This window comes from Argentina silus, assembly GCF_951799395.1.
Source record: "Argentina silus genome assembly, chromosome: 15".
NCBI classification, from domain to species: Eukaryota; Metazoa; Chordata; class Actinopteri; order Argentiniformes; family Argentinidae; genus Argentina; species Argentina silus.
Window position 1 is genome coordinate 8,459,113 of NC_139669.1, and position 27,943 is coordinate 8,487,055.

Consider the following 27,943-nt stretch of genomic DNA (forward strand, 5'->3'; position numbering starts at 1 on the left):
TGTGTGTGTGTGTATGTGTGTGTGTGTGTTTGTGTGTGTGTGTATCAGTGTGTCGGTCATATCTACAACATCATGTTTCCCAGAGTAATCACCCCTCTCCAGTGTTATCACTCTGTGAAAGCTTTTGTTGGCCGGAGCGTTTTGTGCTTTGTTTATGTTCCTGGACCCCCCGAGCTGAAGGAGAAGTGATATGGTTGAAACCTCCCCACGCTCGTCTTTCTCAAACACACACACATCTGTCTGTTCCCAGTCCACGTCTGTCCGTTCCCAGTCCTTGTCTGTCTGTTCCCAGTCCTTGTCTGTCTGTTCCCAGTCCTCGGAGAGGGGAGAGAAAATACACATTATGCTGATATACAAACATGAAAATCCTGTGTGTGAAATGATACAGCATGTTACTGTATGACCATGTTAAAAATATGTATTTTGATCATGTTTTGTGTTCTAGTCACACGCAGCACAGAGAAGCAGCACACAGAAGCTCCGTCTTGTTTTTGATGTTATCATTGAGAGTGATAACTGAATCCTTGGGAAGAAAAACAAAAAACGAAGAACAACTTTTCTTCCTTCCTCCAGCGCTGTGACCGCCGAGGGCACCTGTTCTTATCACAGGTTTTACTGACGATGACTGATGTATAGTTGATTCACCTACAAATCAGTACATTTGTTCTGAACTAAGTCGCTTTGGATAAAAGCATCTGCTGAATGACTAAAATGTCAAATGAAAAAATGAAAAATTGCTACTTTGACACAGTTACTCTCGATCCTGTGTCCTTGACTGGGTGTTTACTGTGTGAGATTTCCTGTAAAAACCTCAACCGACATCTCACCACTGAGAAATGAAACAACAGTCTTATGTCACAACAAAGACATGAAGGTAGTCCAGAAAGGGGCGTTTGACAGGCTTAAAGACTCTTTCCACTGACAAGTTTAAAGTTGCCCACAGATGTATCAGTGATAGCCATCAGTGTTTTCTGTGGTGGGCCCAGACTGTATGTCATTTGTTCTGTGGGTCTAGAACAAGCCTGGTTCCAGCTATAAGGCCCAGAGGGACCACGCTACCGACCCACTCTGATCTCCAGTGAGTTACGGGTCCAGAATGCAGGTCCTGATCAGTTTATGACGACTGAGAAGAGAGAAAGAAAGACAGACAGGCAAGAGGGTGAAGCGCTGGGGGCAGAAAGGGAGGGAGGGAGGGAAGATCACATTTCTTTAAAAGCACTCTAATGTTGTTTCAACTCCTGCTTCATTTCCTGAGGGCCCATTTTTTGTCTGTGAAGGGGAGTGTAATCCCACATTTGCATATGTTCCATCCCCCCTCGCTCTGATTGGCTAGATCCCTCCCCTGCATGTGTCATCACAGTTCCAATCTTCCAGAGTTCTAACTCCTAACTTTACAGTGTGCAGGCGGACGGACTGGTAGGCTGGGAGCGAGCGTCTGTGTGTGTGTGTGAGAGAGAGAGAGTTTTAGTTATAGGCTTCTTTAATTGTTCTGTGACTCAGCTGAAGGCTTGCGAGGCATTATTTATGCATAAGATATTCTGTTTTATTTATTTATTTTAAATTCTGGATATTTGTTTTGGATGGATATGAGTTTTGTAAGGAGAGACACTAGATTGTTTAATTGATAGATTGAGTTGTATATCTGGTGTATTCACTGTTGGTATTACTAAGAGCTAATGAAAGTGAGGAGAATAGGTCGATGAGCTGTTTGTTCTTGTTTATTTTTTACACTTAGTTTCCATATTTTGTGGATTTTTACGTATTGGACATATTTTGCTCTACCTGGCTTTTTTTTAAAGGGATATTTCCTTTTGATAATTTTATACCATTTGGTTATAAAATTTGGTTTTAAAATTCTCTTAGATTGAAGAATACAATAGAAGAGAATCAACACTAAACTTTAAAGTAATCTTCTAAGTGGCCTGTCTCAGTAGTTCAGACATGCCTATGTAAGGATCAGATCTAGACAGGTCAGTGCTATCTCTCTCACAGTCATGCTGCTGTCTCTTCTACTGGTCCTGATCCTCGGTTCTGAGGCCCGGTCCTCTGACCCTGCGCCCCTGACCTCTGACCCTGCGCCCCTGACCTCTGACCCTGCGCCCCTGACCATCATGTACCGTGTCTGGGAGGAGCAGCCAGTGGGCACCAGGGTGGGCCGCCTGGTGGACGACTTGCGTCAGCACGGGGAGACAGGGTCGCTGGAGAACTTCCAGGTCGTGGAGCACGGCCAAGCCCTGCCCTTCGCCATCGCCTCCAGAGACGGTGCAGTCTCCACCCTCGGCCAGCTGGACCGTGAGGAGCTGTGCCGGGGCTCGGACCTCTGCGAGCTGGCCTTCAGCGTCCTCTACAGGAAGGGAGGGGCGGTGCACTTCCTGCGGGTGCGCGTGGAGGTGATGGACCTCAATGACCACAGCCCGGCGTTCCCCGGCGCACGGCAGGACGTGGAGATCTCGGAGACGGCCACGCTGAGGATGAGGATCCCCCTGGACCGCGCCGTGGATCCAGACGCCGGCCCCAACGGCCTCCAGACCTACACCCTCTCCCTCAACCAGCACTTTGCCCTGGACGTGAGGGTGGCGCCGGGGGGCGCCAAGCAGGCGGAGCTGGTGGTGGTGAAGGAGCTGGACCGGGAGGTGCAGGCCTCCTTCGAGCTGACGCTGGTGGCCTGGGACAAGGGGAACCCTCCGCGGTCGGGCAGCACCCTGGTCCGGGTCAACGTGTTAGACTCCAACGACAACAGCCCCATGTTCGAGGACAGCAGCCCCACGGTGGAGCTGGCGGAGGACACGGCCCGCGGGACGGTCGTCATCAACCTCAGGGCCACCGACCCGGACCAGGGAGCCAACGGGCAGGTGGAGTACTCCCTCAGTAAGCACGCGCCCCCGGAGGTCCAGCGGCTTTTCGGAGTGCACCCCCAGACCGGCGCCGTGGCTCTGAGAGGCCCGCTGGACTACGAGGCCAGGCACGCCTACGAGGTGGATGTCCAGGCACGGGACCTCGGCCCCAACGCCATCCCGTCCCACTGCAAACTCCACGTCAAGCTGAGGGACGTCAACGACAACGCGCCGCGGATCCACGTCACCTGGACGCCTCCGGACTCTCCCGTGGCGGCGGTGTCGGAGGCCGCCGCGGAGGACACGTTCCTGGCGCTGGTGATGGTCTCGGACGCCGACTCCGGGAGCAACGGGGACGTCCGCGCCCACATCCGGCACGGCTCCGGACACTTCCGCCTCAAGAGGATCCACGGGGACAACTACATGATCGTCACCAATGGCAGCCTGGACAGAGAGAAGGTCACGGAGTACAACCTCACCCTGGTCGCCCAGGACTACGGAGACCCTCCCCTCTCCTGCGTGAGACACCTGACGGTCCGCGTGCTGGACGAGAATGATAATGCCCCCGTGTTCTCCAAGTCTCACTACAGGGCCGCCTTCGAGGAGAACAACGTCGCCGGTTCCCGCATCCTGCGGGTGGAGGCTCACGACGTGGATGTGGAGCTCAGCGGGAGAGTCTCGTACTCCATCAGGGAATCCAACGAGCTGGGAACGCCCACGGCATCCTTCTCCATCCACCCCACCAGCGGCGTGGTCAGCGTCCGGCAGTCGTTGGACTACGAGGAGTCCCGCACCTACTCCTTCCTGGTGGAGGCCATCGACCACGGGCACCCGCCTCTCACCAGCACCGCCACGGTATTGGTCGAGATCCAGGACGTCAACGACAACTACCCAATCATCGAGGAGCCGAAGCCAGTGAAGGGCGTGGCCTCGCTGAGCGTCCCCGTCAACGCGGAGAAGGGGGAGATCGTGACGGAGTTGGGGGGCGGCGAGGACGAGAGCTCCACCAACTCTCCCGGCGACCGGCCCATCCGAAACGGGTTCCTGGCCGCCACCGTCAAAGCCAGCGACCCAGACTCAGGCCTCAACGGACGGCTCCGCTTTGCCATCACGGACGGGAACCCGACGGGGCTGTTCAGGCTGGACGACGCCACCGGCCAGCTGTACGTCAACACCACCAACGCCACGGAGCTCATCGACAAGACCTTCCAGGTGGACATTGCCGTGTCCGACGCGGGCACTCCGAGCCTGGTCACCAGGGCGACGCTGGAGGTGACCTTCATCAACCTGCGGGACCACCTGAAGAACTCGTCGCCCGGCAACCGCGGCCAGCTGAGCTTCACCATGACGATGGCCATCTGTCTCGGGGCATCATGCCTCCTGCTCCTGCTGGCCGTCGCCCTGGTGACCACCTTCTGTCGCCCCGAGAAACGGGACAACCACGCCTACAACTGCCGGCAGGCGGAGTCGATGTACACACGGCACCCACGGCGTCCGCAGAAGCACATCATGAAGACGGACATCCAGCTGGTGCCGGTGCTGAGGGGGCGGAGGGAGGACCCTCCTGAGGTCTGTGTCCTTGTTTACTGTTATTGTCTTAATGTTTTGTTGTTAGTTTGTATCTGCCACTCAAATTGAATCTCCATCTCGATAAAGTGTTCATAGTTATTTCTCTCTCTCTCCCCACCCTCTCTCTCCCTCGCCCTCTCTCTCTCCATCTGTCCATCCCTCCAGGATGAGGGTGAAGCCCAGCCCCTGCCCCCCCCCATGCCCCTGATGTGTGAGCAGCAGCAGCACAGCACAGAGAGACAGTACAGCATGGCACCGCTGTCCTTCAACCCCACCCTGCACTCCCAGGTGACCTGGGCCATTCCCTCACAACATGTCTCATAATCCTGTTATTGGGTTGCATAATACAGCTCGGATTGATTGATTGAATGATTGACTCATTCATTTACAGGGCTACCCAGAAGGTCACGCGACACTTCCAGTCTCCCATTCCAGAACGCTCCGGAAACCCGGGAGTATCGACTTGGACGGCACCCTCCCTCGAACCCCGGCCACCCCTTACAGAACCCTCCGGAAGGCCAGGAACCCTTCGTCATCGTCATCCTCACTGTCACAGAGCAGCACTCTGAAGAGGCACGGGAACCATGAGGTCCAGACCCGAGCAGAGGGCGAGGAGGGGGAGCCTTCATCGTCCCAGGCCACCCTGAGGAGACCCAGGACCCAGGAGGGCCGAGGCAGGCAGGAGGCTCCCGACCACCGGCAGATACTCAGGAACCTGGTGAGGCTCTCCATGGCTGCCTTCGGAGACAATGCCATAGAGCTGTCCTCGGCCTCCCCAGAAGTCCAGGTGAGACACAGGCGGTTATCTCGGTCTCTGAAGCGTCTGATCCAGTGTACATGCTACTCATGTACACTGGTGTATCATATGCATTGTATGCGTTATGGGTCTATCACTGAGCCTTTGTTTTTCTTACTTCTTCATTTTCTCTCTGAGAGATGTGTTTATAAATATACCTTATTCCTTCATATGATCTTACTTTAACAATTAACTAATTAAATTAAGTGTAATAACATCCAGGAATTGAGTCTAGATTCCTGAGCAGCATTGTTGCTCTGTTTTTCACTGGTTGTATCAAGCTGTTTTGGTCTCTAGGCAGGCAGGGTTTAGCCTGGGTTTAGCCTGGGTTTAACCTGGGTCTATCCTGGGTCTGTCCTGGGTCTATCCTGGGTCTATCCTGGGTCTATCCTGGGTCTGTCCTGGGTCTGTCCTGGGTCTATCCTGGGTCTGTCCTGGGTCTAGCGTGTGTGTGTGGGACTCGGCAGCCCGGGGGGACAGCTGACAGATGATGCTGAGCAGAGCGGAGGGTTTGTTCAGGTGCTCATGTGTCAGAGACTGTAATCTCAGCTACCAAACCCCCGAGGACAGTCCTCCAACTCTGCATCACACCACACACTCATAGTCTGTGTGTGTGTGTGTGTGTGTGTGTGTGTGTGTGTGTGTGTGTGTGTGTGTGTGTGTGTGTGTGTGTGTGTGTGTGTGTGTGTGTGTGTGCCTACGTGTGTGTGCCTGTGTGTGTGTGTGTGCATGTGTGTGTGAGTGTGTGTGTGTCTGCCAGGGAGAATTAGAGGGGGAACCATGTTATTCTCAGAGGAGGGGAAAGGGGGGGACCCAGAACCCAGCCAAAACAAGCCTCTGATCCGTCTGCAGGGTAAAGTAACACCACTCTGACATGCAAGGACCGGGAGGCCGACAGGCAGCTCCAAACAGCCCAGATAGCTGTGACCGATGCTGGGCTTTAAGTAGAGGAAAAACACCAACTGTCTGGCTCACGGCTGGCGTTCAGGCAGAGAAGTTGCTGCGTTAGTAAAACGTCCCACAGCACATCCTCATCCAGGGGAGGAATCCACTCCCGTCTGGTCCGACTACACCCAGCAGAACGGGCCTTAGAACAAAGACCCTGGCGAGGTCCTGAGGCCTCACGTGAATCCCATTATAAGAACAGGAAGATGCAGAGTCTTGACCCCCCCCCCCCCCCTCCCCCCTTCCTCGCCCCAGTTGGCACTTTGGCTTTAGAGGTCTCTCCTGAGAGGTCCCAGAGGAAGGGCTGGAGGTTCTGAGCAAGCGAGGGAGGGATGGATGGATGGGGGGAGGGGTGGGGGAGACGGTACTTTCCCCCTCCTCCTTCTCTTCCACACGTCCATAATTCGGAGGTTCATCCTGGAAGGAAACGGGTCAGAGAAGAATAGCCCTCTGCGTAGAAGCACTTTCCTGTCCACCCACCTCACACACACACACACACACACACACACACACACACACACACACACACACATACATACACACATACATACACACACAGACACACATACACCTCCCGTTCCACACCTCACACAAAGCCTGTGTTTCCTGTCTGGGTGCTGGGCCCACAGCTAGCAGCACATCCACTCCCAGAACACAGCAGTCAGCACAAGCTGCTGAGGCAGGTCCGCTGGGTCAGTACCACCGCAGTGAGAGGAACGGGTCAGTACCACCGCAGTAAGAGGGACGGGTCAGAGAAGTTTTCACAGAACTAGAATATTGATTCAGTGTCCGATGATGAGGTTGAGAGACAGCCTTCCTTCACCTGTTGACCCTGGTCTCCTCTCTGGTCTCCCTGCAGCAGGTCTCTCCCCTCCTCTCCCTCCTCTTCCTCCTCTCCTCCATCTCTCTAACCCTCCTCCACCTCCTCCACCTCTCCTCCCTCTCTCTAACCCTCCTCCACCTCCTCCTCCTCTCCTCCATCTCTCTAACCCTCCTCCTCTCTTCTTCTCTCTCTTCAGCAGGTCTCCCAGCTCCTCTCCTCCACCTCATCCTCCTCTCCTCTCCTCCTTCAACAGCGTGTGTCCCAGCTCCTCTCCCTGCTCCACCAGGGCCTCCCTCTAACCCTCCTCCTCCTCCTCTCCTCCCTCTCTCTAACCCTCCTCCTCTCTTCTTCTCTCTCTAACCCTCCTCCTCCTCCTCCTCTCCTCCCTCCCTATAACCATCCTCCTCCTCTCCTCCCTCCCTCTAACCATCCTCCTCTCCTCTCCTTCAACAGCAGGTGTCCCAGCTCCTCTCCCTGCTCCACCAGGGCCAGCTGCAGCCGAGGCCCAACTTCCGAGGCAACAAGTACTCTCACCGCGCTGGCAGGTGAGCCGAACACCATCCCTCTTCTTCCTTCCTTTCTTCTCCTCCCTTTCCTTTTCAATATCGCTCCTTTGTTTCCGAGCCAGCTGGCTGATCGCAGCACCCTCCCCTCCACCGCCATCCAACCAGACAGGTTTTCATCGTAAGGCCACATGACGCTCAGACTTCCGCTGTCCATATTTCCACTTTAGACAATTTTTATGTGCAGTAAAAACTGTGATTTATAATTTATATATGTAGGCTATTTTTGTTGTACTTGTGTGATATATCCTTTGTGTGTGTGTGTGTGTGTGTGTGTGTGATACCATTGTGTTTGGCTTTCATACACAGCTTGTTTGCTGCAGCCTTGGGACAGGTGTCAGATAGAGACGTTCTGTTGTTAGAATGGTTGAATCATGTCTGACCATCAACAACACTCAGGTGTGGCTCTGATCAACAGGAAGTCACCCTCTGACTGTCTGACTGGCACAGGAAGTGTGTCATACTTCACCTCAAGCTGTCTGCCAGTCAGTCTGTGTGGGTGTGTGTGTGCGGGTTTGTGGGTTTGTGTGGGTGTGTGTGTGTATATAACGGCACGCTGGTGCAGGACCCAGTACCTACCTCAAAGCCCTGACTCATGTCCTGAAGGCAGGAACCAGCACATCCAATGACCACAGAGTTATCATGTCATTCTGGTTTCTGGGAAATCGGCTATACGTCAGAAGAGGCTGGTGGAGGTAGACAGACTCATCAGAGGACGGACTCATTGTAACACATGGAACGGAATGACGAATGGTATCAAACATTATGTCAAACGTAGTGCTTGATACCATTCCTTATTCCACTCCATGCATTACAATGAGCCCGTCCTTCGATTTCTACCTCCACTAGCCTCCCCTGCTATATATACACAATTGGCTATAGACAAAGGGAAACTGTTGTATGGGTATTCAGTTCCCTCGATCTGCATCTGACACAGGATGAGAGAAATCCTGCTCTGTAGTCTACCCTGGCCTCTACCCTGGCCTCCTCTACCCTGGCCGCTACCCTGGCCTCTACCCTGGCCTCCTCTACCCTGGCCTCTACTCTGGCCTCCTCTACCCTGGCCTCTACCCTGGCCTCCTCTACACTGGCCCCCTCTACCCTGGCCCCCTCTACCCTGGCCTCCTGATGGGATGATGATCTGGATGATGGGCTGGGATGATGAGCTGGGATGATGATCTGGATGATGGGCTGGGATGATGATCTGGATTGGGCTGGGATGATGATCTGGATGATGGGCAGGGATGATGATCTGGATGATGGGCAGGGATGATGATCTGGATGATGGGCTGGGATGATGATCCCTGTTTTTTCTTAGAACAAAGGAACATTGCATTGAGTTGGCGGAGTTGATCCACTGGCTGGCTCTGTCTTCTGCAGTGTAGATGTACTGGTGTAAAGGCTGACTGTCTCTGTTTATCTCCCAGTGAGGTCACCTTTATCTCCCAGTGAGGTCACCTTTATCTCCCAGTGAGGTCATCTTTATCTGGCGTTGAGAGAGAGGTCTTGGTCTGTCTGACTGTCTCTGACTCTGACACAGGATGAGAGAAATCCTGCTCTGTAGTCTACCCTGGCCTTCTCTACCCTGGCCTCCTCTACCCCTGGCCTCTACCCCTGGCCTCTACCCTAGCCTCTTCCCTGGCCTCTACCCTAGTCTCTACCCCTGGCCTCTACCCTAGCCTCTATTCTGGCCTCTACCCTGGCCTCTACCCCTGACCTTTGGCATTGGATGAGCTGTAACCTGTAAATCCCAGAGTGCACCAAGGAGGAGACCCAGATTAGAGTTCCTCAAGACCACTTAGTGTGGCTTAGTGCTGCTGAGTCGTTAAACACCACTTAGTCCTGTTCCAGAAGTGTGTAGCCTACCTTAACACCACTTAGTCCTGTTCCAGAAGTGTGTAGCCTACCTTAACACCACTTAGTCCTGTTCCAGAAGTGTGTAGCCTACCTTAACACCACTTAGTCCTGTTCCAGAAGTGTGTAGCCTACCTTAACACCACTTAGTCCTGTTCCAGCACTGTGTAGCCTACCTCAACAGTGTGTAGCCTACCTCAACAGTGTGTAGCCTACCTCAACAGTGTGTAGCCTACCTCAACAGTGTGTAGCCTACCTCAACAGTGTGTAGCCTACCTCAACAGTGTGCTGTAGTAGAACCTACTGGGTCAGCACATTTAACATTTCATATTTCTTCATTCTATGAAACCTTAATTTCCCCAGATTAGGCCTTGTTGTTGTTGGTCTACAATGGTGTCAGTCTGTGTATCACACCTTAATAATACCTCAACAGCATGGCCAACTATCGCCTGTCATCCATGTTGTTGTTCATGTTTGCCCTGAGTGTCCCTGACCCCCTCTGATCTGTCTGTTTCCCCCCCCCCCTTCTCTCCCTGGTCTGTCCCCCCCTCCCTGACCCCCTCTGGTCTGTCTGTCCCCCCCCCCTTCTCTTCCTGGTCTGTCCCCCCCTCCCTGACATCCCCTGGTCTGTTCTACCCCCCCACCACTCCCCACCCCCCCAGGTCCGGAGCCCAGGACACTGACTGGCAGAGCACCAAGGACAGTGGTCATGGGGAGAGCGAGGCCGGGGACATAGACTGGGACCTGGGACGAGACTCCCCCGTAGACCAGCTGCTGGAGGAGGGGCTCCACAACCTGCTCAGCAACACTGGTGAGAACTACAACCACTGAGATAAAGAACTACAACCACTGAGATAAGAACTACAACCACAGAGATAAAGAACTACAACCACAGTGATAAAACTACAACCACAGAGATAGAGAACTACAACCACAGAGATAAAGAACTACAACCACAGAGATGTTTTAAGAACTACAGACACAGAGATAAGAACTACAACCACAGAGATACAGTAGAACCTACCTCTATGGTATATATATAACATGTTCTACCTCTATGGTATATTCTATAGTGTATAGTTCTATTATATCTATGACTACAACAGACTTACACACACAGAATCACACACACACACACACTTTCTTTTAGAATTCCACATAATAAACACCTTTTATTCTTCAGAAGTAGTACAGTGAACATCCCCCCTGACATAACATTAGTTTATCTTAATTTCCAACTCTCCGTGGGATCTTTGTCCTTCAATTTAGAACCAGCAGCTCATGATTATTTAAGCTGCTGAAAGGAAAACAATTTGAACGTGGGTGTATTCACTCAGCCGTAAAGATACACACCGAGATATGTGTGTGTTCATATAGAGTAGGCTATAGGCCAACCTGTGTACACACACATGTAGTCAGCATACGTTGGGAGTTCCTTCCAGGGATTGTTCTGACCATTGCCAACATTCCGACTACAGGTCTTCCTTTGTTCTCCGGAATCAAAGGCAGGGTTCTCAGGGTTCTCAGGGGTTCTAATTCTGTTTGAAAGACTCTTAGAACCTCAGGGGCAAAATAGGGGGATTTCTTGATCCTTCTGTTGTTCTTGAGTGAGAGCCATTTAAGTTGATGCAGGTACAGTAATCTCATACAGGCGTGATACACTGTGACTACCGTGTGTGTGTGTGTGTGTGTGTGGTGTGTGTGTGTGTGTGTGTGTGTGTGTGGATGTCATGGTTGAGTCACTTCTGCCCAAAGGGCTGCTCTATTAGGGCTGTAACTCACACGGGAGTGGTGACACACACAGATGTGTGTGAAGAGCGTTCGGTCTTTGAGGATTCCTGACTTTGTTTAAGCCGCTGTTTTCTCATTCCCTCTGCAACACGCCTTTTCTTTCACCTGAAGCCCTTTTCTTTTCTAGAGGTATTTTCGCTGTTGTAATCCCATCTTTAGGGCTGTGTAGAACAACACACACACACACACACACACACACACACACACACACACACACACACACACACACAGACAGACACTACCTCCCACTCTACCCTGAAGCTGTATTTTTGAGAGCTCAGAACAGATAGCCCTGAGTCTCATCTCTAATATCATGTTTCACCTCTGACACAATGCAGATGAGCTGGAGTGTGTGTGTGTGTGTGTGTGTGTGTGTGTGTGTGTGTGTATGTGTGTGTGTTTGTGGGGGTCTGTGACTCTCCGTCTGTTTGTCTGTCTGTCTGTCTGTCTGTCTGTCTGTGTGTGTGTGTGCGTGTGTGTGCGTACGTGTGTTTGTGTGTGCTCACGCGCACACACCTGTTTGTCTTTAGCTTTGGTGTCTTTTTGACATCTACATTCCGAGGTTCGGTCTCCGTATCATTGAGCATGATAAATGTTCTAAAGGAAACTGCTCTTGTGAAGTTGAGTTTTCCATCGTTTTTCAGGCAACCGAAGAGTACGATTGTTGTTATCAAAGTGAAGCCTGACTTTAATCTGGGGGCGAGGATCTGACACTCGGCGGTTTGCTTTTAACTGCTTCAGTATCTGTGGGAGTGGTTGTGGTTGTAGTCAATCTGCTGCAGCACGGGGGTCACCCACATCAAACCCCTCTCAAGGTAGTGTGTGTGTGTGTGTGTGTGTGTGTGTGTGTGTGTGTGTGTGTGTGTGTGTGTGTGTGTGTGTGTGTGTGTGTGTGTGTGTGTGTGTTCTGGGGGATCCTCTGGTTCCAATAAGAGAGGGTTCCCTGCTGGTAACCCAGGTCTAATTAAGTTTCAAACTGGGGGAGCCATGAATCATGGGAGATAAAGAGAGAGAGAGAGAGATAAAGAGAGAGAAAATGAGAGAATGCGAGACAGAGACAGAGAGACTGAGAAAAACAGAGATAGATGCGGAGGGGGAAGGGGAAGGGGAGGTCACTGGGGTTTGTAGTAAAGGGATAAAGAGAGGGAGAGTAAAGGAGGTAAAGAGGGGAGGGAGAAAAAAAAAGAAAAGAGAAGAAAGGGCCGGCAGAAAGGGGGCGGTGTTGTGAGTGAACCCAGGCTTGTGAGTTAGCCTCTCTCTATGATGTGGGCCGTGTGGTGTGTGGTGTGTTTGATCCCTGCCTCCCAGCCTCAGTGTCGACCAGACACAACAGAACACATCCAAGGACCCGGCGCTAGGCTAGGCTAGGCTAGGCTAGCGTAGCCTCCCTCTGTTTCTGGATAGGGTTTGATACGAGCGCTAGGCTAACGCTAGCCCATAAGAGGTTTCCAGGAGGTGACTACTGTACTATAATAGAGGGCCTTGGGAGTGACGGCGGTGGGCTGAGTCAGCCCCGCTCCGGTTGATGACTCCTGAATGTGGTCATAACAACTCTCTCCCTCCCTCTTTCTTCCTCTTTCCCTCCCTCCCTCCCTCCCCCCCTCTGTCTGTCTTCCCTTTCATTTAAAAACAAATATGTCACAGACACTTTGAACATTCCAAACAAATCAAATACCGCAGTGGGGAAGTGTGTTAACAGGGTAAGGGGTGAAACGTGATGCAGCTAGGTGGTGTGTGTGTGTGTGTGTGTTCTGGTAGGCTAGGTGGTGTGTGTGTGTGTTCTGGTAGGCTAGGTGGTGTGTGTGTGTGTTCTGGTAGGCTAGGTGGGGGGGGTGTGTGTTCTGGTAGGCTAGGTGGTGTGTGTGTGTTCTGGTAGGCTAGGTGGTGTGTGTGTGTGTTCTGGTAGGCTAGGTGGGGGGGGGGGGGGGGGGTGTTCTGGTAGGCTAGGTGGGGGGGGGGTGTTCTGGTAGGCTAGGTGGTGTGTGTGTGTTCTGGTAAGCTAGGTGGGGGGTGTGTGTGTGTTCTGGTAGGCTAGGTGGTGTGTGTGTGTGTTCTGGTAGGCTAGGTGGTGTGTGTGTGTGTGTGTGTGTGTGTGTGTGTGTGTGTGTGTGTGTGTGTGTGTGTGTGTGTGTGTGTGTGTTCTGGTAGGGTACTCTTCACTGATGAGTGGAATCAACAGTAGGATGAAGACTTGCTTTGTTTATGGATCGAAATTTAACTGGGGTCTGTCACGCAGTAGGAGAGTAGTGTGTGTGTCTGTGTGTCTGTATGGGGGGGGCACAGTTCAAGGACTGTTTAGTGACGCGTGTGTGTGTGTTATCCCCCTATGCCCTGGGTCTGGTAATGATTAGATGAAAGGGACCACAGGCTAAGCAGTGCTCAGCAGGCAGTGTTTCCAGGCCAGCCTAATTAGGTTGAAGCAGGGAGAATCACGTTAACCAGTGGCCTGCTCTCCATGGAATGGAGAGCGGGCCAATGGAGAGGAAGTCTTTCAGTACCGGGCCACCCCTCTGGTCCGGGTCGCAGTCCACAGCTGAGCAACAACTACATGTTCATTGATTCATGTGTTTTATCCCTGAATCCATTCCCTGGGTCGTCACCTTTAAGAATGTTCTTAAAAGTGTGTGGTGCTTTTCCCTCCTTTTTACTCTCCTGGCACTGCGCGCACACGCTCGTGCACGTACACACACACACACACACACACATGCACAGCAGTCACTAAACAATCCTTGAACCCTGCCCCTGCCCCCAACACACACACACACTTTTTCTTTTCCCTTCCGTAAAGTGGACGTAGCCTTGATTAGCGTTTATTAGAGTTTATTCTCCACACGCAAATGGCGCCAAACGTTCATCGTGTTATGTTGCCATAACGACGTATTACCCGTCTTGGAGCATGTCTGGAATGCTGGGCTCCGTCTTTACGGGGCTTCCCAGCAGTGACAAGAGTCTACGTGCTCATTTGTATGGAACCACACCGCCACTTTACTTGAACCCTGGCGGAGGTAGACATCGGAGGACGGGGCTCTTTGTAATGAGGAATGGTATCAAACGCGCCTGTGTTTGATACCGTTCCTCCGTTCCATGCATTACAATGAGCCCCGTCCTCCGATTTCTACCTCCATCAGCCTCCCCTGATGAACACAGCGCAGGATGCAGCCTGGGGATAGCAGGAAATGCCTGATCTGCTCACAGCAGCCGGATAAATATAAATATAACTATAACTCCTCCTGTGATTTCTGCATCCTGTTTTTACCCCCCAGACAGCACTGAAGGAAATGTTCATTCAGCAAGACAGAGACCTAAATAGCTACCTCCATAAGCTCCATTTAATGACCTTCTCTCTGCCTCCAGGCGGTTATCAGGTCGCTGTTGTTGTCCTTGGCGATGTCTTTCTCATGAGGAGATTCATTTCTAAAGAGAAAACAAACTATAAGAGAAAACATCAACCAATAAAAAATGATCATGACAATGAAACCGCACAGTAACATTAAAACACAACAACACAGTGACCTTGCGTTGCCTTATTGTGATGGCTAGGAAAGATTGCTACTGTGTTGATAACTGTAGTTCTCTGTGGTAAAAGGTTTTGATTGTAACATGTTCTCATCACCTCCCTCTCTCTCTCTCTCTCTCTCTTTCTCTTTCTGTCTTTCTCTGTTTCTCTCTCTCACTCCCTCATTCTCCCTCTCTTCCTCTCTCTCCCCCTCCCTGTCTCCCTCACACTCTCTCCCTCCCTACCTCCCTCTCTTCCTCTCATTCTCTCTCTCCCTCCCTCCCTCTCTCTCCCTCATTCTCTCTCCTTCCCTCCTTCCCTCCCTCCCTCTCTTCCTCCCTCCTTCCCTCTCTCTCTCCCTCTCTCGTAGATGATGTGTTTGCTGACATCGAGGATCCAGCCTGGATGGCCCGCCTCTCCCTCCCCCTCACGACAGACTACCACGACAACATGTTTGTCCCCAATGGGCCACCGTCCCCCGACGCCGACCGCTCCCCCGACGCCCTCGACTCCTCCTCCTCCTCCTTCTCCACCTTCGGCAAGGCGCCTGAGAAGGACGGGCCACTGGGCGGGGCCTTGCTGTCGGAAGTTAGCACGCTGTTTGAGATGCTGCTGACGCAGAAGGCCGCCGCCCAGCCCCGCCCCTCCCACGAGGTGCTGTACAGACTGTCCTCCGCCTACCGCCGCTCGTTGGGCCTGGACGGGGGCGTGGCCACAGCAGGGGGCACCAATGCACCCCGGAACTCTGGGAGCCCCGAGAGGATGTCCCCATTGGCTCAATGCCCATAGGCCACACCTCCTTGCCCGAGGACCGTCGATAGGGACTGCGTTTTGATTGGTTCCTGTGTCTGTTGGTGGATGAGCCTCACGGTAGCCTAAGTCCCGCCTACCGAACCCATACATTGGTTGTTGTCCTCTTTTGTTGCAGCAGAAATCAGGCATGTGATCTTCACAACATAGACAATCTGGAAAAACAGGATATCGGTTTGGGGCTTGGTCATATTCAAGGGTTAATCCATAGAGGATGAGAGGTGAATGTAAAAAAATAAATAAAATAAAGAGCAGAAATTCCTGATTTATCAGGAAAAAACTGAAAGTCCCTGAGAAACTGGTCCTAGTTGGGTTAGATTATGACACATGAACCCCCCTCCATCGGACTAATCCAACCTGGGGCTTGTCAACCCTCCTACGACCCTCCTTGTCTGGAACAGGCCAAGGTAAGGGGGGGGTGTAGGGTAGAGGAGTTCAGACCTGGGTCAAACAGCATTTGAAATCTTCTCTAATACTTTGAGTGTATTTGCTTGAGCCAGCCTGGAGAGCCAGAGGGTGGAGTTAACATTCTAGGACTGTTCCACTGGCATCAAGCTATTGAACCAAATACTATGTTGATCCCAGGTCTGGAGGTGGTACCACCCACAAGGCCTTCATACAGAACTGGACCTGACACAATGTACTGTCGCTACTCCTCACAGTGCAGCATGTACACCAGCATGTACACTAGAAATCGGAGGACGGGCTCATTGTAATGCATGGAACGGAATGGGGAATGGTATCAAACATATGTGTTTGATACCATTCCTCATTCCTCACGCGACAATGAGTCCTACCTCCACCAGCCTCCCCGGGTTGCTACTCCACATGGCACAGAATGTACTAGAACCCTGAGATAAAAGCACAAACGATAAGACAAAGAATCAGTCTTCCTGACACAGCAGACACTCCTCCACTCTATCCATTCTTGCAGCCGAGTTGAGAGAGAGTTGTGGTCAGATGTGCGTGTTTCTGTGGGAGGGGCAGCAGGATGGTGCGACGTCTGTGGTATGTATGAATGCTTGGGTTTGGCTTCGGAGGAAACGAGCCCTTTGTCTTTCCTGAAGACCGAACACTAACAGCCCTGAGTTCTGTGTTCCTGAGGGGGAATGTGAGAGATTTCTGTCACAATGGACCTTGGCCGTCCACACGCCCCCCCCCACCAGCCTGTAACTCTAACCCCAACGTTTGTATTTACTCATGTCAATTTCCTTCGCTACTGAAAAATGTAATATTTACAGAGTCAAAATGTTGTTTTCATATTTTCTGTGTAAAACTGCTACGTAAATATCGATACAGGATTTGGCGTCAGATGTGTCTGGAGTGGTTAGAAGTGTTATAGTAAGTTATTGGTTTTGTAGACTAACATGTAATCTTGCTCAGGAGTGTGTGTGTTTGTGTGTGTGTGTGTGTTCATTAGGAGTTCTCATTTCTTTTGCCACAAATCAAACCAGCAGCACTTTGTACATAATCTTTTGTATGACATTTTAATAAAATAAATTGAAAATCTGTATCACGGTCATTTCATGTGAAACAGTTCACAGCTATAATATTTTTATTATTAAACCTTTATTTAAGCAGGGAGACCAAGGTCTCTTTTTCCTGCTTCCAAAATGAACAAATCAAAAGTATTTTAAACTATAAACAATTACCACAACAATTTACACAATATAATAAATTAAAACAGATACAGTACTTTCCTCAGATGACAGATCCTTTATCAAAGTCTTACACTGACCGATGACACAAGAGAGTCTAGTTTCAGTATGTGAGGTAAAATGGGAGTTTTAAAAGAACTGCTTTATATACAAATAAAAAACAATGACAAACCCTTCTTGAAGCCAAAGACTCCCAACCCACAGACTGATAGAAAAGACAATGGTGGGTGTGGAAACGATCCCTGGAGATGACCTGCAGAGTGATGAACCCAGTCTAACATACTGTAAGAGAGATCCACACTGTAACAGGCTGTCTGAGCTACGCATCGTCCACCTTCCAGACATGCATGGAACTCTTGAGGAATGTACAGTCTTTGGTTTTAATACAGAATAACTCAGGGGGGAGTGAGGGGAGGGGTGGGGAGAAGCAGAGTGCCCAAAACGTCCATGCAGGAAATACAATGAGAAAGGCGAGGCAGCACTCTTGGGTTCGCAAGTCAGATGTTTCTCTTGTCCAACGACCCTGAGATAATAGTACAACAAACAAGACAAAGAATCAGTGTGTCTCTGTGTGTGTGTGTGTGTCTCTGTCTCTCTAAAGTTGAGAGAGAGTTCTGGTCAGATGTGTAAACCCAAGAGTGCTTCTCTGTGCCTCAGATCCGAACCATACTGGGCTTTACACACTACAGACCCCAACCATACTGGGCTTTACACACCACAGACCCCAATCTTAGCCCAGTTCAGCTCGGTCCAGCTGTGTGGTGTGGATGTTGGAGTAGTGTACCTCCATCAGGCCCTGGGCCTGTCCCCTGACAGAGTAGCACTTAGGTCGGGTCCGGAGGTGGTCCCGGAGCACTGTGAGACCCCCGGGGTCGTGACCCCCGTTAAACAGGAAGACGCAGCCGGCCGGCCGGAGGAGACCCTCTCTCTCCAGGGTCAGGAGGTCGGGGAGGTACTGCTGGGGGTCATGGTCCATCAGGACCATCTCCAGACCCAGGGAGGAGGGCCCCTCCTCTAGCCCAAGATGAGGCCTCAGGGCTGGGATGGCCTGGGCTGAGCTGCACGTCAGCACCTGGAACTACGGAGGGGTGTCGCTGTTAGTATTGCGGACTAGCGTGATCAAACATATCCACATCTCATTCTTCTTCAATTCTTTTATCTATTTCAGTTGTTTTATGGTTGTTCAAACAACAAAAGGCAGCTGGATGGTGAACCGTAGGCTTCGATCTTCCCCCTATAAATTATGGATGTTTTATCGTTTTTATGACTGATATTAAATTGCAAACCAAATACTCCTCTGTGAAAATAAACGCTGATTTATGGACCGGCTTATTGGCTGAATTAATTACGAGGATATGAATCACCACCGAGTGTTCCTTGCTTCCTTACCTTCTAAATCAAATCAGATCAAAGTTTATTAAGGTCATATACGTAGAATACAGTCGTAGACAATCAAATGCTTAAGGCAAGCTAGCTCCTAAACAATACAACAAACAACATCACACATCAACAATGTAAATGTAATGTAAAACACACTCAGGGCTGGGATGGCCATCCCAGGCCATCCCAGCCCTGAGGCCTCATCACACGAATACACTATAATAATAATAATAATAATAATAATAATAATAATAATAATAATAAAAAATGAGTAGAAGCTGTTCCGGAACCTGTTGGTCCGGGTCTGGATACCCGGTACCGCTTGCCAGATGGTAACAGAGAGAGCAGGGCGTGGCTCAGACACACACCCACAGGTGGAGGTGTGTGAGTGACGTTACCTGGGAGTGTTTGAAGCCGGCCACCATGATGAGTTCTTCCCCAGTGTCTGCGGTGTGGGGGTCCAGCTCCACGGTGACCAGCCTGCCAGCAGGGGGCAGCAGACGCAGGATCCTGACGGAGGAGTAGCCGCAGTGGGTCCCCAGCTCCAGCACATGCTGAGGAGCCACACGCCTCACCACCGCATCCAACAACTCACCTGAGAGAAGGAGAGAGAGGGGGAGAAACATGGAAGGGGTCAGGAGCATTTCCATCTTTTGCCATGAAAGTGATGTCTCACCTCTCTGTGGTCCGAGTCTGAGGGAGGGGTAAAGAGAGAGAGAGAGAGAGAGAGGGTGAGGGAGAGAGAGAGAGAGAGAAAGAGGGAGAGAGAGAGAGAGAGAGAGGGAGAGGGAGGGTGATGTCTCACCTCTCTGTGTTCCGAGGCTGAGGGAGGGGTAGAGAGAGAGGGGTAGAGAGAGAGAGAGAGAGAGAGAGAGAGAGAAAGAGGGAGATGTCTCACCTCTCTGTGGTCCGAGGCTGAGGGAGGGGTGTGTGTCGCTGTAGCGGTCGAAGCTCTCCAGGACGCTGCGGGCGTTGCCGTGGGTACAGCCGGAGAAGACGAAGGCGTGGGTGCTCCGTACACACACCCCCCCGCGCCTGCGCCTCAGTGCTAACACACGCCCCCACAGCGCACACAGCTCGCCACGGTAACGGGCAGTCGCCAGGGCGATGAGCAGCGGGAGGGAGATGACGAGCAACCACATCCTGACACACAGGAGACCCCACTGGGTCTGGGGGAGGGGAGGGGGAGAGGGTAGAGACAGAGAGAGAGAAAGAAAGGAGGGGGGGTAGAGATAGAGAGAGATCAATATGGGCTGGGTTCCAATACGATAGGTCCCTACCTTCCCTCTGGCCTTGTTCAGTCCCTGCAGGGCTGGGTTCCAATACGATAGGTCCCTACCTTCTCTCTGTCCTGGTTCAGTCCCAACAGGGCTGGGTTCCAATACGATAAGTCCCTACCTTCCCTCTGTCCTGGTTCAGTTCCTTTTCCGAGCTAATCAACTGAACAGGTAGAGAGGTCAGAGAGAGATGGGTTATGTAGTTTACACTGTGGCACTATACTGTATACTCTGTTTGAAATTATTAAAGGCATTTCTCTCAGGAATCACGATTTACACATTTGACTTAGACCTAGGCTTATTTCGGGCCTTAACCGAGAGAGAGAGAGAGAATGCACTAACCAAGGCCCTCTGCAGAGCAACCAGGGGGAACATTTCATGCATTTGACCATGTTTTCAGACGGATGGATGTGGATCCATCTGAAAACATCTGTGGATGTGGGACACTTCACACATTCTGCTATTACCATTGTGGCGCTATTATTGTTGTTTCCTCCTTTTGTTATTATTATGACATTGCATTGCAAATTGATAGTGACATTGTTTGATTGCTGCGTTGTTGAGGAGTTGCTTACCCTAAAGCATTTCATGACATTGTGTCCTGTATATTGTGTAAATTACAATCATTTGATTTGAATATGAAGTGTAGTGTCAGATGACAGATGTGATGTGACACTGATGTTGTTGGTCTGATGTTGTGTTGGTCTGATGTTGTGTTGGTCTGATGTGGTCCTCTGTGGCTCAGTTAGTAGAGCATGGCGCTAACAACGCTTAAGTTGTGGGTTCAATTCCTGCTGGGACCATATATACTGAAATGTATGCACTCACTGCAATGTAAGTCGCTTTGGATAAAAGCATCAGCTAAATGGCATATATGCTGTGTTGGTCTCATGATGTGCTGGTCTGAACCAGAGAGGTTACTAGTGAGAACATGGCGCCATCTGCCGCCATTTCGAGGAGGTAAATACTGGTTGAGACATGATCAGTCCAGAGATATGAGGAAGTCTGACATAGTTCATTCATTACCCATTATGAAGGAACTACAGAGACGAGGACTGGGTCCTTTGTGATGAAAGCACCACATTTCACACACAGCCGGGCCAAGTTCAGCAGCTCCAGCTAAAGGGACATTGCAGACTTCGTCTTTTACACAACAACCTATTTGTCCCTTTGTTTTAGGTTGCATAGGCAACTATGTAGAACAACTTTTTGTGAGGAAAAGACGACGAGAAACTTTAAAGCTGTGTTCTAAATGTTATGTTCTATTCTATTCTATTATAATTACCTTCAACTGAATATCTCCACGTTTCGAAAAGAGACGCGGCAGTCACTTGGCCACGCAGAACTGTCAGAAACAGACGTCGTTTCTCCTTTGCTTCAAACACGAACTATTCAATGACAATGCAATACAATACACTATAGACATACACACATGTTTACCTACTTGTAATTTGGGTTTTTAAAACTAATTTCTCGAAGCTAAAACATTTAAACGTTAAATCTGTGCTGTTCTCTCCGAGGAAGCAGCTCTCCACACGGGACGCATGCGTAGCTAGGCGACCAGCCACCTGAGTCACCTGCCCCTGAGGGCTCTGCCCATTGGCTGTTCTAGAAAATGTGTTTAGGCAACAAGCTAATTATTCTTATAGTAATATAATATAATATAATATAATATAATATAATATAATATAATATATGCTATTTAGCTTTTTATCCAAAGCGACTTACATTGCAGTGAGTGCATACATTTTCAGTATCAATCTCTGGCGGGTTGTTATGAGTTAACATGTACCTGTTAGACCTACATATTCCGTAAAGGCAATGATCTATTGAGTTGTTGTGAGAAATGAGTGAACCAGTATGTGATAGTTATGACTCAAGTCCATTCCTTATGACAGAGAATCAAGTCCACTGTGTTCACTACAGTACTACTATTGTAACATCTGGCTCAGCATGGCTCCCCACTTAAAACAACAACAATCCATCCTATAGAAAATGGGTTTATTGTGACAGAGGTGTTATCAGTTGGAAACATGCAGCAACTTCAGACCATTACAGGTTACATGTTACATGATGTGAGTGACAGTGATGTTACGTTGGTCTGATTGTCTACACACAGTAACTAGTGGGTAAATGGCGCCCTCTGCTGTCACATTGAGAAGTTAAGAAAACAGTCAATGAAGTCTATCGATGTGACATCGTTCATTCATGAATTAATCATAACTGGCGTAATAAAGGTTAACGCTGACAGCTGTGACGTCTAAGCGGTGACATTTTAAGACGTCATAATTAGCCTTAATAAAAAAGACTTTCCCAAAACCAGAAACACTTTAGTGGTATATTTACTGTCCACTGTCCAACGGTTAACCTATAGGTAAGTGAGCGTATGATTTAATTTAATACATGTTGTAGACTAATACATAATACAGTGTCACATTTTAATTGTATCTCAATAGCAGGTTAGGATTGGGGGTAGGCTGTGAATTAATCTGATTCTAGATCTGTGACTGCAGTTTACTGTAGGCCTACAAATTACTTCACCTCCGGTAATTGATTCATTGCCACATTGACGCTATAATGAAGCGTTAATTCAAACCTGTGCTATAGTTCATTTTCTTGGTCACTCCTGAAATATTAATAAGCAGGACAATACAGTTCAAGAATCACATTTTTGCTAAACATTTATTTTGATTTCGCAGCAATGGCGTTGAAGAAAAGTAGGCGCAATTGGAGGAGGGAGCTCCACGTGACGGAGTCCGACAAACCTGACCGACACCTGTCATACGCTGTGAGTCCCCAATGTTCAACTTATCATATTCAGTTGCGAGTTGTTATGAAACCAGATATGAATTATTATCGCAGTCAGAAAGAATGAAAACTGAACCTTGTGTTCACGTGGGCTGTTATCTTTTCCAGAGAGCTGTGCAGGATGGCGCCTTCGGCAGTAGGATGGTGAGTCTCTCATTAAGTGATCATGTCTAATTTAACACACACACACACACACACACACACACACACACACACACACACACACACACACACACACACACACACACACACACACACACACATATATATCATAAACAGGACCACTCAAAGGACCGACTACTGACTGGGGAAAGGCAAAGCTGTAGATATACAGTATATATATATATATATATATATATATATATATATATATATATATATATATATATATATATATGGTACTTTGAGAGTGTAAAACAAATTCTTCTTGGTAAACAACGCATGCCAAATATGTTGGTAGCTTTAGGGTTAAAGACGCCAATGTAACAATAACAATATAACAATATCTCCAGGCGGTGTCTAAGATGGAGGTGACCAGAAAGAAGGTGACCAGAGAGCTGGTGCCTGCCCCGATGGCTGGATGGGGGGTCCACTCCATGAACTACTCTGTGAGTTACAACAACAACACCGTATAGGACTGACTACTGACTGGAGATAGGACTACTGACTGGAGATAGGACTATTGACTAGAGATAGGACTACTGACTACTGACTGGAGATAAGACTACTGACTAGAGATAAGACTACTGACTAGAGATAGGACTACTGACTGGAGATAGGACTGACTACTGACTGGAGTTAGGACTACTGACTGGAGATAGGACTGATTACTGACTGCAGATAGGACTACTGACTAAAGATAAGACTACTGACTAGAGATAGGACTACTGACTACTGACTGGAAATAGGACTACTGACTGGAGATAGGACTGACTACTGACTAGAGATAAGACTACTGACTAGAGATAGAACTACTGACTAGAGATAAGACTACTGATTAGAGATAGGACTACTGACTGGAGATAGGACTGACTACTGACTGGAGATAGGACTACTGACTAGAGATAGGACTGACTACAGACAGAGATAGGACTGACTACAGACTGAGATAGGCATAGGCCACACTCAAAGACCAACTCATGTATCGACAAATCTCTGAACATGTTGCTTTTGATAAAAGTGTTTGTTAAATGCTACTATTATATTGCTGCCAATGTCTTCTCCAGGGGGCTGTCTCTCAGCAGGTCTCTCGTCCAGGGCAGACATCCATCTCACCTGTGTCTGGCCTCACCACCTCACCTGTGGCTGACCTCACTAGCCTCACCAAAGTGTTGCCACAGCGTAAAAAGACCTATGCTGTAAGTTTTCAATATTCAACCATTAAACCAATAGCTTAGCCACCAGCTGGTAGCACATTCATTCTAATATGCTATTGGTTTTCCCAGGGAGCTGTTCAGAGCAGCGTTGTTCCGTCCGGCCAGAAGGCCCAAGTGGCGGTAAGTTCACCAACATCTAACAAATGAGTCATACTGTAATGTATGGCTTTGGGCTTTAAGCTTAATCCAATGGTGGGCCTGTCTTGAAATATGTACCCATTAAGGACAACTATGCTAAGATGCTAAACTAATGTTGACAGTGTACGTTCTGTACTATGTCTGTACAGGTCCCAGTGGCAGGAGACCAGGAGGCCAGTAAGAGTGCAGTCTCTCCATCCTGTCCATTGCCTGAAGGGAATAAGACCCCCCCCAAGAAGTCCCGGCTGGCCAGGCTGATAGAGAAGCTGGAGGCACAGAGACAGGCTGAGAGGGCCAGCTGGACCAGGGAGAAGGTCCAGCTGGAACATAAGTTGAAGGAGTTTGTGGAAGGCACCTCACTCTGCAAAATCCAGAGTGAGATGGACAAGATCATGGAGGAGAGAGCAACCTTGGACAAGAGAGAGGAGGAGTTTGCCAGGATGAAGAAGGAGGTGGAGGAGAGCACCAAGGAGGTGAAGAGGAAGGAGAGGAAGGTGGAGGAGAGGAGCATGGAGCTTGAAAGGAAGGAGACGGAGGTGAAGAGAAAGGAGAAGGAGGTGGAGCAGATGGAGGAGGTGTTGGGGAAGGAGCTTGAGAAGCCCAAGGAGGAGAGAATGGTTCTGGAGATGAAGAAAATACAAGTGGAGACATTGGAGGAGAGAGTGAAGGTGGAAAATAGAGAGATGGAGAGAGAGAGAGGGAGGGCAGAGAAGGAAAAGGAGACCCTTGCGATGGAGAGGGAAAAGATGATGGAGGAGAGACTGAATCTGGAGAGCAGGGTGGAGGAGGTGCAAAAAGAGAAGAAGGAGGTGGAGGAGAGCACCAAGGAGGTGAAGAGGAAGGAGAGTAAGGTGGAGGAGAGGAGGATGGAGGTTGAAAGTAAGGAGACGGAGGTGAAGAGAAAGGAGAAGGAGGTGGAGCAGATGGAGGAGGTGTTGGGGAAGGAGCTTGAGAAGCTCAAGGAGGAGAGAATGGTTCTGGAGATGAAGAAAATACAAGTGGAGACGTTGGAGGAGAGAGTGAAGGTGGAAAATAGAGAGATGGAGAGAGAGAGAGGGAGGGCAGAGAAGGAAAAGGAGACCCTTGCGATGGAGAGGGAAACGATGATGGAGGAGAGACTGAATCTGGAGAGCAGGGTGGAGGAGGTGCAAAAAGAGAAGAAGGAGGTGGAGGAGAGCACCAAGGAGGTGAAGAGGAAGGAGAGGGAGGTGGAGCAGATGGAGGAGGTGTTGAGGAAGGAGCTTGAGAAGCTCAAGGAGGAGAGAATGGTTCTGGAGATGAAGAAAATACAAGTGGAGACGTTGGAGGAGAGAGTGAAGGTGGAAAATAGAGAGAGGGAGAGAGAGAGAGGGAGGGCAGAGAAGGAAAAGGAGACCCTTGCGATGGAGAGGGAAAAGATGATGGAGGAGAGACTGAATCTGGAGAGCAGGGTGGAGGAGGTGCAAAAAGAGAAGAAGGAGGTGGAGGAGAGCACCAAGGAGGTGAAGAGGAAGGAGAGTAAGGTGGAGGAGAGGAGGATGGAGGTTGAAAGTAAGGAGACGGAGGTGAAGAGAAAGGAGAAGGAGGTGGAGCAGATGGAGGAGGTGTTGGGGAAGGAGCTTGAGAAGCTCAAGGAGGAGAGAATGGTTCTGGAGATGAAGAAAATAGAAGTGGAGACGTTGGAGGAGAGAGTGAAGGTGGAAAATAGAGAGATGGAGAGAGAGAGAGGGAGGGCAGAGAAGGAAAAGGAGACCCTTGCGATGGAGAGGGAAACGATGATGGAGGAGAGACTGAATCTGGAGAGCAGGGTGGAGGAGGTGCAAAAAGAGAAGAAGGAGGTGGAGGAGAGCACCAAGGAGGTGAAGAGGAAGGAGAGGGAGGTGGAGCAGATGGAGGAGGTGTTGAGGAAGGAGCTTGAGAAGCTCAAGGAGGAGAGAATGGTTCTGGAGATGAAGAAAATACAAGTGGAGACGTTGGAGGAGAGAGTGAAGGTGGAAAATAGAGAGAGGGAGAGAGAGAGAGGGAGGGCAGAGAAGGAAAAGGAGACCCTTGCGATAGAGAGGGAAAAGATGATGGAGGAGAGACTGAATCTGGAGAGCAGGGTGGAGGAGGTGCAGAAAGAGAGGGAGGAGTGGCAGAAAGAGAGGGAGGAGGGAAACAGAGAGAGAGAGCAGATTAAGAGAGAGAGAGAGCAGCTCAACAGCGAGAAGGAAGAGGTCATCCTGGGCCAGCAGTGCCTAGAGAAGGCAGGATGGGACAGAGAGAAGAGAGAGATGGAGAGGAAGACCGCAGAGAGAGAGGACGAGTTATTCAAACAGTTGAGAGTGATGGAGGAAGAGAAAAGAAAAAAGAAAGGAAAGAAAATGAAGGTATGGAGCATGGGCAATTTGGACCGGTTCCCTGGACACAGATTAAGACTAATTTGGGGCTAAGAAGCATCTCTAATTGAGATTAGTGAGTTAGTCCAGGACTAGCCTTAATCCATTTCCAAGAAACTGACCCATAAATTCATAAATCAGATTACCAGAGTTTATCACTGTTTTTGATCACCTACAGAGTTTATCATTGATCTCTTTATCATTGATCTGTCCCCATCCTTTGTTTTGTTTTGTTCATCTGAAGGTAGCCTAATGTACTGTACCTTTATTGGCTTGAGTCAACACTAATTCTGGAACAAAAACCCATCAAGAAAAACTAAACCAACATTGCTTTTCTTTCAGATGTCCTTCCTTTTCTGTGGACGGAACAACTAAGAGGCATGGATCTCTGAGCTCAGGAGAAAGCCTGTTTCTCCCCCTCAATAGTCCTCCCAGCCTCCCTACAGCAACCCCCTACACCCCCTACGTCCCTTTACAGCCCTCCCTCCTACACCCCCCTAAACCCCCCCCAAACCCCAACACAACCCTAACACAAGCCCAACACAACCTCTGCAGAAAATCCCTACAACCCTCCTACAACCCCAACACAACCCCCCCACAAACCCTACCCCCCCCCACACACACAAACCCTACCCCCCCCCCCCCCCCCACAACCCCATGATAAACCTCTTGCCTACAACCATCCTCCTTTCATAGGTCAATAAAAAATATGCATTGAACAACCTGTTTCGGTTCATTCTTGTATCCCTAGGTTACTAGGTTCAGCAGTTCACTGTGTCTAAGGTCAACGTGTCCTGTTCTGTGCAGATAGAAGGGATGGTTTAGTCTCTCACTTGTCATGGTTTTGAAGGTAAATGAAAGCTAGATGCACCCCAAACAAAGTAGCCTATATCCTATGTGTCAGAAACAGGTGTCACTTCTATTCTCCTGTGTATCACACACTTAACTATCCAATGAGAATGCAGTACGATACATTATAGACATACACAGATGCATGTCTGGGGTACCTCACAGGGGTACATAAACTCCCAACGCTACACCGTGAGTAAGTTCTGTCAGCATTTCAACATCGAGAGGAAACTCATCCCCGTCTTCGCCAGCATAGTCGGCAATGACTATGTGAAGTCACGTGACAAAGGAGTGTTCAACCGCTGATGACTCAATTAAACAGTCACCCGATTGCACATAGAAAATTCTCCGCCTGGCTGGCATAATAGGTTGGCTAGACCGGTTTCAGACAAAGCAAGCCGCTCTGGAAAATACACTGAAGCTCCTTGATTGTGGCCAGAACCTGGTCATCCACCACCATATCCTCTGCAAGAGCATCGGTATTAACTGTGAGATTCCTCCCAGCTCATTTGCAACTGGAGTTGAGATCTTTTACATTTACATTTACATTTATGGCATTTAGCAGACGCCTTTATCCAAAGCGACTTACAACAAATACATTTGTTTAAGTAAGTGAATC

General features: G+C 49.6%; 2 protein-coding genes across 3 annotated transcripts; one reads left to right on the forward strand and one right to left on the reverse strand.

Moving 5' to 3' along the window:
* Positions 1-1,964: 1,964 nt before the first annotated feature.
* On the forward strand, positions 1,965-16,182 carry pcdh12 (protocadherin 12). Its single transcript, XM_083686656.1, has 6 exons — positions 1,965-4,403; positions 4,569-4,691; positions 4,795-5,190; positions 7,421-7,512; positions 10,047-10,195; positions 15,042-16,182. Exons 1-6 carry the CDS (start codon positions 1,995-1,997, stop codon positions 15,458-15,460), a joined length of 3,588 nt encoding a protein of 1,195 aa, XP_083542782.1. The 5' UTR covers positions 1,965-1,994; the 3' UTR covers positions 15,461-16,182.
* Positions 16,183-16,267: 85 nt separating this feature from the next.
* LOC310816455 (catechol O-methyltransferase-like) lies at positions 16,268-21,325 on the reverse strand. Of its 2 annotated transcripts, none has more exons than XM_083686661.1 (4): positions 21,241-21,325; positions 19,418-19,688; positions 18,918-19,114; positions 16,268-18,217 (listed from the first exon to the last, which is right to left on the reverse strand). In XM_083686661.1, exons 2-4 carry the CDS (start codon positions 19,659-19,661, stop codon positions 17,870-17,872), a joined length of 789 nt encoding a protein of 262 aa, XP_083542787.1. In that variant the 5' UTR covers positions 19,662-19,688; positions 21,241-21,325; the 3' UTR covers positions 16,268-17,869. The 2 variants fall into 2 exon arrangements, with proteins under 2 accessions (XP_083542787.1, XP_083542786.1); XM_083686660.1 differs by having other exon boundaries at positions 21,082-21,294.
* Between the last annotated feature and the right edge of the window lie 6,618 nt (positions 21,326-27,943).